This window comes from Macadamia integrifolia, chromosome 8 (assembly GCF_013358625.1).
Source record: "Macadamia integrifolia cultivar HAES 741 chromosome 8, SCU_Mint_v3, whole genome shotgun sequence".
NCBI lineage: Eukaryota > Viridiplantae > Streptophyta > Magnoliopsida > Proteales > Proteaceae > Macadamia > Macadamia integrifolia.
In genome coordinates this window covers 13,591,668-13,604,212 of record NC_056564.1, presented here as the reverse complement: position 1 = coordinate 13,604,212, position 12,545 = coordinate 13,591,668, and the positions used below count along the sequence as shown (strand labels likewise).

The window sequence follows — 12,545 nt, the reverse complement described above, 5'->3', positions numbered from 1 at the left end:
AAGAACTGTTAAAAGCAAAATAACTTGTCCATATTTATACCGTAGAAGGGCCAAGGACCGACTCATAAGGTTGGGCGTGGAAAAAATGTTTTCTAATCGAGAGCGTGGTTCCTACTTTAGCATTCTGGCCAATGAAAGCATATGCTAAGGCATCGACCAAGAGGTGTGTGGTGATTATTAGGCACCACCTATCTCTAGGGTGGTACTTTAATATGTCTTCAAAAGGGTAACCACATGAGTTGGGCGAGGCATGTCGTAGACATATAATTGGGAAGAGAATACAAAGCTATGCATAGCTACCATGTCCCTGGACGTTGTAATACTTGTTATATTGCATCAAAATCATATGTGGCAAAGTGATGAGGTGCAATGAACATCCAACGACTGAAGTGTATGATTGAAGGATGCTTCCATTTGTTAGAAGTTCACTGCACCTCGCCACAAACAATTTAGAATTTGTTATATCAACTATGTTATTATAACAAAAGTTTCATCCATTGTCGGGGCGATGATTAGATTAATCACATGGTCAGAAAAGGCATCTAGGGGAATTTATAGAAATAACAAAATGGGTAATTGTAATTACTGAAATATCCTTTATATACTTTTGTTGCCTATGGAATCTTTTCTATTATCTAAGATGGAAATATAGAAAAATGGAAAACATTTGACAAAGATATTTCCGAACATGGATCCCTCAGCACTTCCATAATGATCTAAGGCTTATCAGCCTCTCATTGTCCTATCAATTATGGTCATATTGACAAGGAAGCTGAAACTTGACCTCAAAGGAGCTTTGGTTTTTGGTATATTTTCTTGCAGCTTGAACTTCAATAATTGAAGGTCTAAGAATTTCGGAGAAACATCTCTATTACACATTTCAAAACTTGGAAATAGCTTTTTCTATAAAGGGGTAATGTTGTGTACATTTATTCCTCCCAGATCCTGTAATAACAGAAGCCTCATGCATTGTTTTTTTTTTTTGGGTAAAAAACACTTATTGAGCAACTTTTGGTTGGCTCAATCCCTCAGTAATCCTTGGAACAAAGTTTAAAGGGTCAACATAGGAGGCAAGCCTAGATTTGCGTCGTTGTCATCTTTTGTAGTATTAGTTTTATTTAAAGGTGTTTCAAAAAATAATAAAAAAATTTCTTTAAGAGAGAAAAAAAACTTGTGTTTCCTAATAGCACCTCCAACTTGTTGAACATTAATCCTGTTTTTTCCCTCACAAGTACAGTAGGACAAAATGCATGAGATAATGGGGTAATATACAATTCTATGTAGTACACTTAATAAAAAAATATGGATTAAAATTTTCAAATAAGGCATTCAATACTTTATCCTTATTTTATTTTTAACTTTATAATATTGGTCATTTTTGTAATAAAAATTTCAACATTGATCATGAAATATCGAGAATTCCATTTCGATAATACAAACTAATATTGATATAGATTGATTGCTATGTTTGGATGCCAAGTAAAGAAGAAGAAAATAATAATAATAATAATAATAAGAAGGCAAAAATCATTGCGACACAATGATTGGTTTGTGTTTATCTTTCTTCTTAAAAAAAAAAATCTCTTGTTTTTTCTTTTCTTGCCATCCAAATATAGTAGAGAAACTAAACGCAATCATCTATCACAACGAGGAGGCCTCTATGGAGAGGATCCGGATCTGTTGTTGATCGTTGCTGCCTCTCCTCATCCTGGAAAATAGGGGGTTTTTTTCTCCCAAAATGTAGAACCCTAACCCATCCTCGTTGTGATAGATGTACAAACCCTTTTTTTATTCTTTTTTGCAACTTTTCTGCTTCATTTTATCATTGTTTAGTGGTTCTAGTACTTCTCTTTCTTGTTGTGTTTCCTACTCTGTATTATTAAATTTTTTTTTTCTTTTGGAAATTGTTCATCAACTAGCAAGTGGGAGTTTGATTTTCTACTGAACCTATTTAATACTTTGACAATTTTGCAATGGATAAAATATTCAGTTTGAACCTTTTATTGCTTTGGTGTTGCAGCTCAATAGCCACAAGTTTCCAGCCCTGAATTTCACCATTTTATTGAAAATTATTTCATTATTTCTTTGCTAATGTCCATTACAAGATCGTTTGTTTGTTTGTATTTGAATCGTCTTCTCATAAGTCAATGAATTGCTTCTTGATTCGACACTAAGGGAAATAACATTAGCCCATTTTTTCTCCTTTCTAGATAGTCAATGAATTGTTTCTTGGTTGGATATTGAAGAAGTCCCTGCATTTTGGGAGAGAAGAATATGAAACCGAATGAGAAAAGTCAGGTATGGGTTTCACCAGTTCTCATGGGTGGTTCTTTTAGAGAGCAAAGAGGAGTCGTTGGATCTTTTATGGACATGTGTCAACCGAACAGATATCTATGGGCACTCTATGGTCAATGGCCTCTATGGAGGAGTTCCGATCCACATTGCTACTAAGGCAATTCTTTCTTGCCCCACATTATCATCTTCTAATTACTTCAATTCCATTTGGTAACTCATGCAAAAATCCAAATCATATCCAAAATTCAAGCTTTTCCTTTCAAAATTGCTTAAGAAGGTTTGCCTACAAGAGTCAATCTTGCCAAGAGATTCTCTCTTGATCCTACTTGTCTACTATGTAATACGGCAGTGGCATCGGATTGGCACTATACTCATTCATTTCTCACAATTTTTCAAAAGGATTTGGTCAACTAGTACCATAGAGGTCTTAAACCTCATCTCATGGAAGACTGTTTCTGTAATACCCTACTTCTTAAACCCGGTCTGATTTCGCGGTTGAACCGGTTAACCGTGCAGGGACCGAACCAAAGGGAGTTAGAGCGGGTTCCTTATGGGCTATGATGGCAAGGGTGACCTTAAACACCGGCTGACCTGACAAGTCCGAGCCAGTGCCAGAAGAGACGGGAGTGCCCAAGCCGTGTACATGCACATACCATAAGGTCATGTACGGATAAAACAGGTATTATAGCCGTATTTTAAGGTATATACGTATGCTACATTGTATGCTAGGGGTGGGGTTCGCGCCGAGGCCCAAACTCTATCAAAATCCCAAGTTTTGGCCTCAGGTGGGCGGACAGGTGGATGTACCCACCCACCTGAGTGACCCATCCATGTACACTATTCACTTATTTATGAATTATATATATAGCATTTATGACTTTATTTACTTTTCATTTATGACACCCGTACATTGGTGAGAAGAGTAAAGAGGAGAGAGAAAAGAAAGGGAAGAAGAAGAAGGGAAGAGAAGGAAGAGGAAGAAGAGAAGGATTTCAGCAACGCCGAAGCTTGATCTTCCCATTTCGGCATCGGGAGAATGATCTTCAACTCTAGATCTACATTTAGAGGTAAGCAAAGTTGGGTTCTTTGAACATTCACCATACCCAAGCTTAAACCCTTGATTCGAGTAGGGTTTCTTGAGATCTTGTAAATCCCCTTTGAAATGATGAATCTAAGGTTTAATGGATGATTTATGTGTTGATCTTGAAGGATTTGAAGAGGTATTGATAAGGTGGAAGAAGCATTGTGGGTTTGAAGTGATTTGGAGGGTTTGAAGTTGCTCTTGAGCAAAGAAGGTAAGATGGTTTCCCATCACTTGAATCTAACCTAGATCTAGGTTAGAGCCATCCTATAAGACTTGAAAGTGTGAAGAATGGGTTGGAAAAAGCCCCCATTTGAATCCCCAAAGAATGGGGGAAGCTGGGAAGAGACAGCATTTTTCCCGCCAAGACCGGTGGGTGAAATCGGTGGGCCCCTACCCGCCTGTGGGCACCCACCTGAGAGGGCAGGGGCCTTCGGGCCCAACCGGCAGGCCCAACCGGTGGGCCACCCTACCCGCCGGTCCTAGCAGGGGCCCCTGGCCCAACCGGCGGGCCAGACAGCCCACCTGTCTGACCCACCTGTGTGGCCCCGAAGGTGATCCTTATGTCCGATTGAACCCAAATCGGACGTGTGACCTTCTTTTAACGTTCTAAACATGATTTTGTCATCGAATCTCATTAATTCTGATTTCAAATGGTGAAGTACTAACCCCGCTCAATTATGTTAGGTTCACCAAATCCTACCCGGTTCGCACCGGATCTCTCCCGTACCAAACGGGAATCCTTGTATACTACAGGTAAGTGGGGAGAGGACGTTTGGCCTTGTTTCAAGGCATTGTTTGGCATTCATTTAATTGTATCTAGTCTAGTCATGCCATCATGAATATGCTATGTAGATTAGTCATCCTCACCTTGATATGCATGTGTGTTATGTTTACTTTCCAAATGCAAATTGAATGAGATGTTTATATGTTGATTGTGGACATCATTGTGCATGATGCATTGATAGACTAGATGCTGTAGTCGACTTGGAAATGAGTGCATTGGTGGCCCGTGAAATGGGACGTGGTGGCACTATGCAATTGTACTATTGTCATATAGGAGCATGCGGTATTAGGATTTTCACCATCCCGTGCTACGACCCTTTCCAACAGGGGTTAAAGTGTTGGGTTATCATTTGGAGGGAAGCAGTGGTCGCGGTTGTCGGGTCACTGTGGCGGTTAGACATAACGCCCGACGGGTCATATAGGACAGTCGGCAACCCCGGTGGTACATTCAAGAGGGCCAATCGTACTGCTTTTAAATTGCTGGAGTCAGTACCTTTATTTTCAGTCATTTACATTTTTGTTGAGAGCCGGTGGACGGCATTGTCTTTACTTTTCTGAGTACTCACGGTGGGCCTTCTCCGACAGCCCTATGGGCGTATCGTGGGAGGGAGTTTGCAGCTTGTATCCGGAGTATACGCGCACTGTGGCTGTAGTAGCACTAAAACCAATGACTTAATAATGTTGCTTAGGTGGATGTGATTTAAAATGTATAGCATGGCATGTAGTGCATATGGTTGTATTTTGATGTGTGGACTGCTGTGTAGTCCATCTTACCACTTACTGAGTTAGTGAGCTCATCCCATGTGTACACCCCTTTTTAGATGGTTTTACAGGTCATACATCTGAGGAGCATGGGGTGGGTCCCACAGTCGAGTTTCCTGAAGAGGACTGGTGGACCCCTGAGGAGTTAGAGCACGGCGCTGACTGCTCGTGCAAGAGTTGTGCTGCAGGACAGCAGTTCTGAGGCCGAGCTGAGCTCCACCTTTGAGGCCGTGCTGAGCTCCACTTTTGAGGCCGAGCTGAGCTCTACCATGTGATGCCGAGCTGGGCTCAACCCTTGATGCCGAGCTGGGCTCAACCCTTGATGCCGAGCTGAGCTCTAGCCTTGTTACCGAGCCGAGCTGTGTACTTTAATTATTTTGATGATTTCCTTTACATACTTGATATATGAATTATACTTTTATTGTGTAAATATCATGCCTTCGGGCCCACATGTATATAATTATTGTATCACAATTCGAGTATCAAGTATCATGGGATTATTCACAAGTAAAACTTAGTCTTCCGCTGATCTGATGAGCTTATATTAGTTGTGTGTATGCTGTGGTGGAATACAGTATCTGATGATCCTGGCAGGTTTGGGTTAACCGGTGTTAACCCGGTCATTGGCCCCGTTCTGTGAGAACGGGGTGTGACAGTTTCAGCCCAAGGACTTCTCCTAAAAGGCTTCATGCTGAAATCCTATAGAGCTGGTTGGGCTTCGGGGGTTTTTTTTTTTTCGAAAGAAAATAATTATATTAATTTTACCCAAAAAATTGTTAAAGATGAGGTTAATAGTCTTGATAGAGATTTTCCTGTTTATAACCATATAGGATATACTTTGTAGCAATGCAATTAATTCATCATTAACCTTGAGATAAAAGGTAGGTTTAAACAAAATAGATAATAAATTCTAAACAAAGGCATAGCATTCCATGGCAGAAAAAGGGTCTTCATTCATAATCTTTCCTAGGTCTTCATCACTACTTCAGATTTCGCCCATCTCCTACCCTTTCTCCTTGGCTTGTTTCATTCTATGGAGAAGGCCCTTATTGTTGCATAAAATTTTTTTCCTATTATTAAATAATCAATAGAATATAAAACATATTTCCCTTCCATTATAATAGAGACACCTCATTCAAAAATATTTTCAGTAGTATCAGTGACAGCTGTGTAGATAAGTATTTTTTGGTGAGAGAAAAGAAATGTTGGGTTGTGTGGGGATATGGGTTTTGATATGGTCACTGGTTGATCAATGAAAATGTGTATTAACGTCATTGAAGGCTCAATATTCTACAATTGTATAATAGATAGGGGATTGGGCCGAAGACAACTTGACCTCTATGTTTTCAAATATAATTACAAATGAGGAGAGTGATAGGTATGCCGTCAATATCAAATATGCTAACGGATAATACCAATAGAATCACATGATGGAGTATCATTCAGGAAGATATAAGGGTCATTTAAAAAAAAAAAAAAAAAAAAAAGAGAGATAGACACAATGGGTGCTAGCATACTTGATACGGTGGCATACCCAACTTTTTCCCTTACAAATGATTATGAAGACACAAAAGAAGAACTCTAAATTCAGTAGAAATAATATTTGAACTAAGAAGGTACATTTCTAAAGTAGGAAAGGAAAAACAATGTAACATTTCAATTTTGAAACCCAATGGACCGACCGACCAAATCCTCTTTATGAACTCATAGGAAAGGAAAGCATGTCATATAATGTCATGATGATTGTGGCATAAATTACAAAGTGAGTTAATACCCATCCATTCTCCCATGATGTCTTTTGTAGAATTTCCTTTATATACTATTTTTTAAGAAAATAACTTAAATTTTAAATTTTCAAAAAATAGGTTGCTGATAATGATCCAATTCGGATCAATATCGGAGAGGATTGGTGTGTATCAGTCACTTTTACCTATTGTTTTTTAGAAAAGTACATTTTATTTTATTATTTTACCCTTAAAACGATAGAGTAACCGATTCAAATTGAACAAGAATCAAGGATCAGTCTCAATCGATATCAATATGACATGACTAATACAATCACATATGATACCAATACTTAAAACCATGGTTTTAAGTATTTCCGATACCGATATAATACCCTCCGATACATATCTTAAATTTAGTCAGCCGATACGATACACACCGATACGATACATTGAATTTTTTAAATCATTTCGTATCGATATATATCCTACAATACATACCGATATGCATCAATACACCACTAATACACATCGATACGATACGACATGCCTCGATACGACTCTATGAAAAATATAAAATTAAGGTAAAATGTACGTTTCGGTATGTATTGGTACGTATCGGTGAGTATCGGTATGTATCGATCGGTACGTATCGGTATATATCAGCACGTATCGGTGAGTATCGATATATATCGATACGTATCGATGAGTATCGATACGTATCGGTGAGTATCTATACGTATCGGTGCTACGGTCATATAATGGCCAATATGGGTAATTTTTCAGAAAAAAACGATTTTTTGAAGGGTTTTTGTTCCAAAGTTGTTGTCAGCCATATTTTTCCCTAACTAAAGTGGAAATCAAGGTTGGGAATAAGGATTTTACATTTATGGGACAACTACAGACCTTGAATTCTTAGTACGATACCCTCAATTTAGTGTTTATGCATAATACATGTTATCAATAGCTTTTTTTAACAAATTCTTTATGCAAAAGTGTTTAAAAAAATGTTTTCTATCTATTTATGTGTGTATCTTTAGCATATCTTAGTGTACTCTGATATGATATGATACCCTATGATCGTATCTTAATTTGATCGACCGATACGATGTCGGTATCGATACTTTTAATCCTGCTTAAAACCGTATGATCACAGTATGAACATGAAGATCTACCCAAAAAAAAAGTATGAACATGAAGATAAATGAATGCCACTAGACGGCTCCGTTTTAACTGATTGTGAAGAAACCATTAGCCATCAGAGATTTTCAGTTTTCTATTGGACTTAAATATCTGTCAGGATCTCGTGAGGATTTTAAATGCTGATCAGTTAGCCAATAAAGTTTAGAACTGAGTTGTATGGTACGTACAAAGAAAAAAATAATCTGTATTTTTATTAATATCCCCACGTTGGATGTTAAAACAAAATGATTGAATCGTGTTGGACGTTAGAACGAACCAGAAAAGTAAACTTAGTAAGGTACCTATTATCCATAGTAAATATCCTTTTGGAATCTAAACGTAGAGTGAAATGGTATGAAAGAATATTCCGTTGTATTCTATCAATCATAGACACGATAACTATCTCACCACTCTTTTGAAAAAAAAAAAAAAATCAGTCAGCCTCGTGAATGTGCAACTGTGAAAAGATCGTATTGCCCTTTAAATGTGCATTGAATGTACTCTAAATAGAAACGTAAATCAATTATTGTGTCAATGATGAGTATTGAATGACTGAAAACATTTAGACACGCATCCTAAAAAGCTTCTAACCACCTAATTTTCACCGCACTTATACAATGGTTACAGACGATTTTTACATGTCAATGATAGACATAGGTCAAGTGTCATTTTTTTTTTTTTTTTTTCATAAGCCATCAAAATGTCATGTGCCATATCACATACGTCCGTCATGTAAAGCAGTGAAGTGTTCAATTTTTTCTTACTGTGATCGATGTGAGGCGTTTGGTATCAAGCCATGACTCCGAGGTCCTAATCAAATCAAATATTTTTTCAACGGTTCAGATTAAGTCTATACACAAGCTTTTTCGTATCGTCTATACAGAATAAATAACTTTCTTAGGAGAGATTCTCTGATTCAAGTTCTTTCGTACTGTAAACCGTCGGTGCAGTGGACTAATACGTCCATTTGGATAAATATTAGGGGCATAATTGGATACAAAAAATAATAAAGGTCGAAAAAGACAAATAAAGGGTCAAATAAAAGGTTGGAGAGGCAGTGAAGGCGCCAACTGAACAGAGAGGTTCTCAGAACTCTGGCGAGGTTCCCTTATTTTCAACGCAGTGACAAAAAATTTCAAGCTTTTCTCCCGAAAATTTCCGATTCTTCAGAGTTAAGACTCCAATCTGATCTCTGTTCTTCACAAATCTTTGAAGTCATGGAGGTAGTTCAGCTCAAGATCGTTCTTTCACTTCTTTTCGCTGCTTTTCTGATCGTCCCTTCGGTTCAAGCCAAAGCAGTTCGCTATTGCGGTGAGTTTCTCTTGTTGTCGAGTGGTTTCTTTTTTTTTTTTTTTTTTATTTAAATTCAGAAACGGATTGCTATGCAGTTTTGATTTCTCAGCCATATATCAGAATTTGCGCCTTGGAAATCGTTGTGTTAAATTATTGATATATGTTTGGACTTTGAAGTGATAATACTGTTTCTTCCTTCGTTTGGTAATGTTCTGCTCATCAGCGATTTGGTGAAGGCACCAGCGGGGATTTTAATCTGCATGAACACTGATGAAATAGTTTCTCAGGCTCTTTGCTTGGAGAGATTGTCTTCTCTGTTTGACCGAATTGATGATTTTGTGTAGTTTTTGTGGAAAGATGGATTCTTCTCTTCATATTTAAAATCGATGAATTTATTTCATAATAGTTGGTGGGTGGAATGAATTGGTTGCTGATTCATGCTAAGGCTTGTTGATTGACTGCAGATAGGAAAGGTAACTATGCCGTTAAGGTGTCTGGAATTGAGATGTCTCCTGATCCTGTGGTGAGAGGCGAGCCTGCGACCTTTAGCATCATTGCTTCAACAGGTAAAGCTCATGCTTATTCGTAATCTTGCTTTCAGAATTCTTTAGATTTACTCATCTCTTCCTGAAGGGAGGATGGTTTTGATGTAAATTCTTGCTGACAAGCTATTTCCATTTAAAATGTCCATTGTAACTACGACGTATGCTGTAGTTTGTATTGAAGTTTCTGTCCAATTTGGGAAATATCAACATGAATTCCATAGGCACTAAAGGGAAAAACTGTAGGGCTGAAATAGAATGATCTACTGGACTCTTTTCATACACTCCTACTTGGAATATGATTGATGGTGCGTTTGCTTTTATAGACAAAAAAGGATAAAAATATTGAAGAAGTATAGAATTATTTATTTCCTTTTAGCTGACTCCCTTTTTTTTCTTTTTTAGATGGCAGATTAAGAGTTTTAGCCATTTTGAACTGCATAATGACAATTTTTGTGTAGGTTATTTGTCACTTAGGTCTAAAATACTTGGGTCCCACTTTTATGGTAAGAAGTAGTTGAACTGAATGCTCTTTCTGGTGGTGTGCCATACTGTAAACATTAAGCTTAGAAGAATGATAGTATTGCTTATCTCAATTCCAGATGGGGTTTAAGGCTTTACAACCTAAGTCTAGGTCAACTCAAACCAAAGCATTTAAATCCAAAAATTTGTTGATTGGATTATCCCGGAAATTCAGAATAGGCAGGGGTGGAGTTGTTGGTATTATTGTAGTGGATGAACATAATATTGACAACAGCTCTCATTAAGAAACCCAACTACCCAAGTTAATATTGGCACCAACTCTACCAAGAAACAAGTTTCCAATTGGTTTAGATTTTGACAACATATGATTTCCTGTTTAATACTCTCTAGGGGAATGGTTTGGAATGATGGGAGGTTCTCCATCCTTCATTAATTACTTTCTGGACAGTTACATATGCTGGCTCTGTTGTATTCCATAGAACTGGATATAATTATATCAACTGAAGCTCTGGACTTCAAAAGAGTCACTAATGTTTGAATGAGTGCATATAAATAGCACAGATGTTAGTGATCAATTTCCCCCATTTTCTTTTCTGATATGTATCATTTGTTTTTGCTTCACTGCATGTGCTTTTTTGTTTTTTATATCATAGGATATAAGGAAAAACTAGCTCATTTCAATTTCGTTCTAACATTGTTCACCTCCCCCCCCCCTTCTCTTTATGAGGGTTGTTTCATGTATGTGTGTGTGTGCACGCACGCACGTGTCCCACTTGAGGGTTGGCAGATTTGTTTCAAGAGTTTTATCCTCAATGGGTTTTGAATTTTGTAGTTTATATTGGAAATGACATTACTTGATGTTTTCCATGCAGGTGAAGCCATCTCAGGTGGGAAAATGCTGATTGATGTTTCGTATTTCGGCGTCCCCATCCACAAGGAGACCCATGACCTTTGTGGAGAAACATCATGCCCTGTTTCACTTGGCGATTTTGTGATATCTCACACCCAGGTTTTACCAGGATACACACCACCGGTTAGTAATCCTTATTCTTCCTATAAGTTTTAAGTCTTCAATCATTGACACCTTAACCCTTCACACCTCTAATGGCATGCTGCCTCATAACTGCCATGTTCAACTCAACTACCAATCATTGTAGATAACAAATATTTAATGCATCAAGCTCATCAATTACTGTGGTAAAATTTCATTTACATGGCCCATTATCTGAATGGTCCATTGGGAGCCACGTGGACAGTTTTGGTTTGGCCAACTGACCATTGGATTAGTTGTACGCCTTATGGATTATCCACATGTCAAATTTCAAAAAAATTAAATCAAATGTCCTCCCATGTATGTTTTTGCGTCTTTTCTAATTTTCCACTATCTTTGTATGCCCATGCTCCCTCCCCTAGTCCCTTGATTTTGTAAGCTTTACTTTGCTACTTGGCAAACTCTGTTTGGGCTGAAATTTGACATGTAGGCAGAGGACCTTGAAGTCTTCAACCCAACCACAAAATTTGGGCAACATCCAATTTGCCACATGACAAATATTTGGGCTGTTTAGATAAGCTATCACTGAAAAATGTGAAGAAAAGTACTGTTTAGATCAGAAAGTAATGTTCTTGGGTTATGTATTATAGAAAATTGTTATATTTTAAGGTGCTAATTTCCTTTTTTGGGTCGAGTAAGATGTTTGCAAGGGGTTATGTGCTAAGAGGCTTAACTGTGGCTTTTCGAGGGAATAAAGGTTTTGAAGGTTCTTGCAACCTTGAGAGGACTTGTCATCAAGATGCATGCCAAAGGATTAGATATCACTATTTGGTGTATAATTGAACCTTTGAAATTGTATCAATAACGATTAGTTGAGAATTACTACTTATGGTCTAATTTTTTCCTTGTTCTTTTTATTTCATGTATGTTAGTTAATATTCTTCCAGTCTTTGATAATTGTTTCGGTGTGCAGGGTTCCTACACACTAAAGATGACGATGAGTGATGCAGATGGAAATGTATTGACTTGTGTCAGCTTTGATTTCAAAATCAGGGTAGGATCATCGGTGGCTGCTTTTTAAGTGGTTGAGGATGGTCCAATAATGTTGTCCGTTTAGTCTGCACATTGTAAAAAAAATAAAAATAAAAGATAGCCTTTGTGAGCTTTTACTGTCAAAGCACAAACTGTTAATTCTTTCTGATTTTGTGGTTATGTAGTCCTTCCATTTTGGGGTGAGACATATCTTTCAAAAACTGAAGCAACTGTTTATGTGATTCTTTTGGTGATTCAAATGTCAGTATTTCACAAATGATTGTTCATCACTGAGGTAGCTCTGGCTTAAATTTAAAGGAACAGGGTTATCCACACGATCTAAGGTAACAGTTTGGAAACCCTAGATCGTGTGG

At 37.7% G+C, this 12,545-nt stretch overlaps 1 protein-coding gene across 1 annotated transcript; it reads left to right on the top strand.

The window, feature by feature from the left end:
- Nucleotides 1–8,875: 8,875 nt before the first annotated feature.
- Nucleotides 8,876–12,448, top strand: LOC122085850 (putative phosphatidylglycerol/phosphatidylinositol transfer protein DDB_G0282179). The gene is made up of 4 exons (XM_042654446.1): nucleotides 8,876–9,141; nucleotides 9,588–9,689; nucleotides 11,021–11,181; nucleotides 12,113–12,448. The coding sequence occupies exons 1-4, from the start codon at nucleotides 9,048–9,050 to the stop codon at nucleotides 12,218–12,220; spliced, it is 465 nt and encodes a 154-aa protein (XP_042510380.1). The 5' UTR covers nucleotides 8,876–9,047; the 3' UTR covers nucleotides 12,221–12,448.
- The last annotated feature ends 97 nt before the right edge of the window (nucleotides 12,449–12,545 follow it).

Excerpts from the sequence above, each read along its gene's own strand:
- LOC122085850 (XM_042654446.1), top strand. The coding sequence starts at position 9,048 with ATGGAGGTAGTTCAGCTCAAGATCGTTCTTTCACTTCTTTTCGCTGCT. Across the intron at positions 9,142-9,587 it reads CAAAGCAGTTCGCTATTGCG|ATAGGAAAGGTAACTATGCC; the intron begins GTGAGTTTCTCT and ends GATTGACTGCAG. Across the intron at positions 9,690-11,020 it reads TAGCATCATTGCTTCAACAG|GTGAAGCCATCTCAGGTGGG; the intron begins GTAAAGCTCATG and ends TTTTCCATGCAG.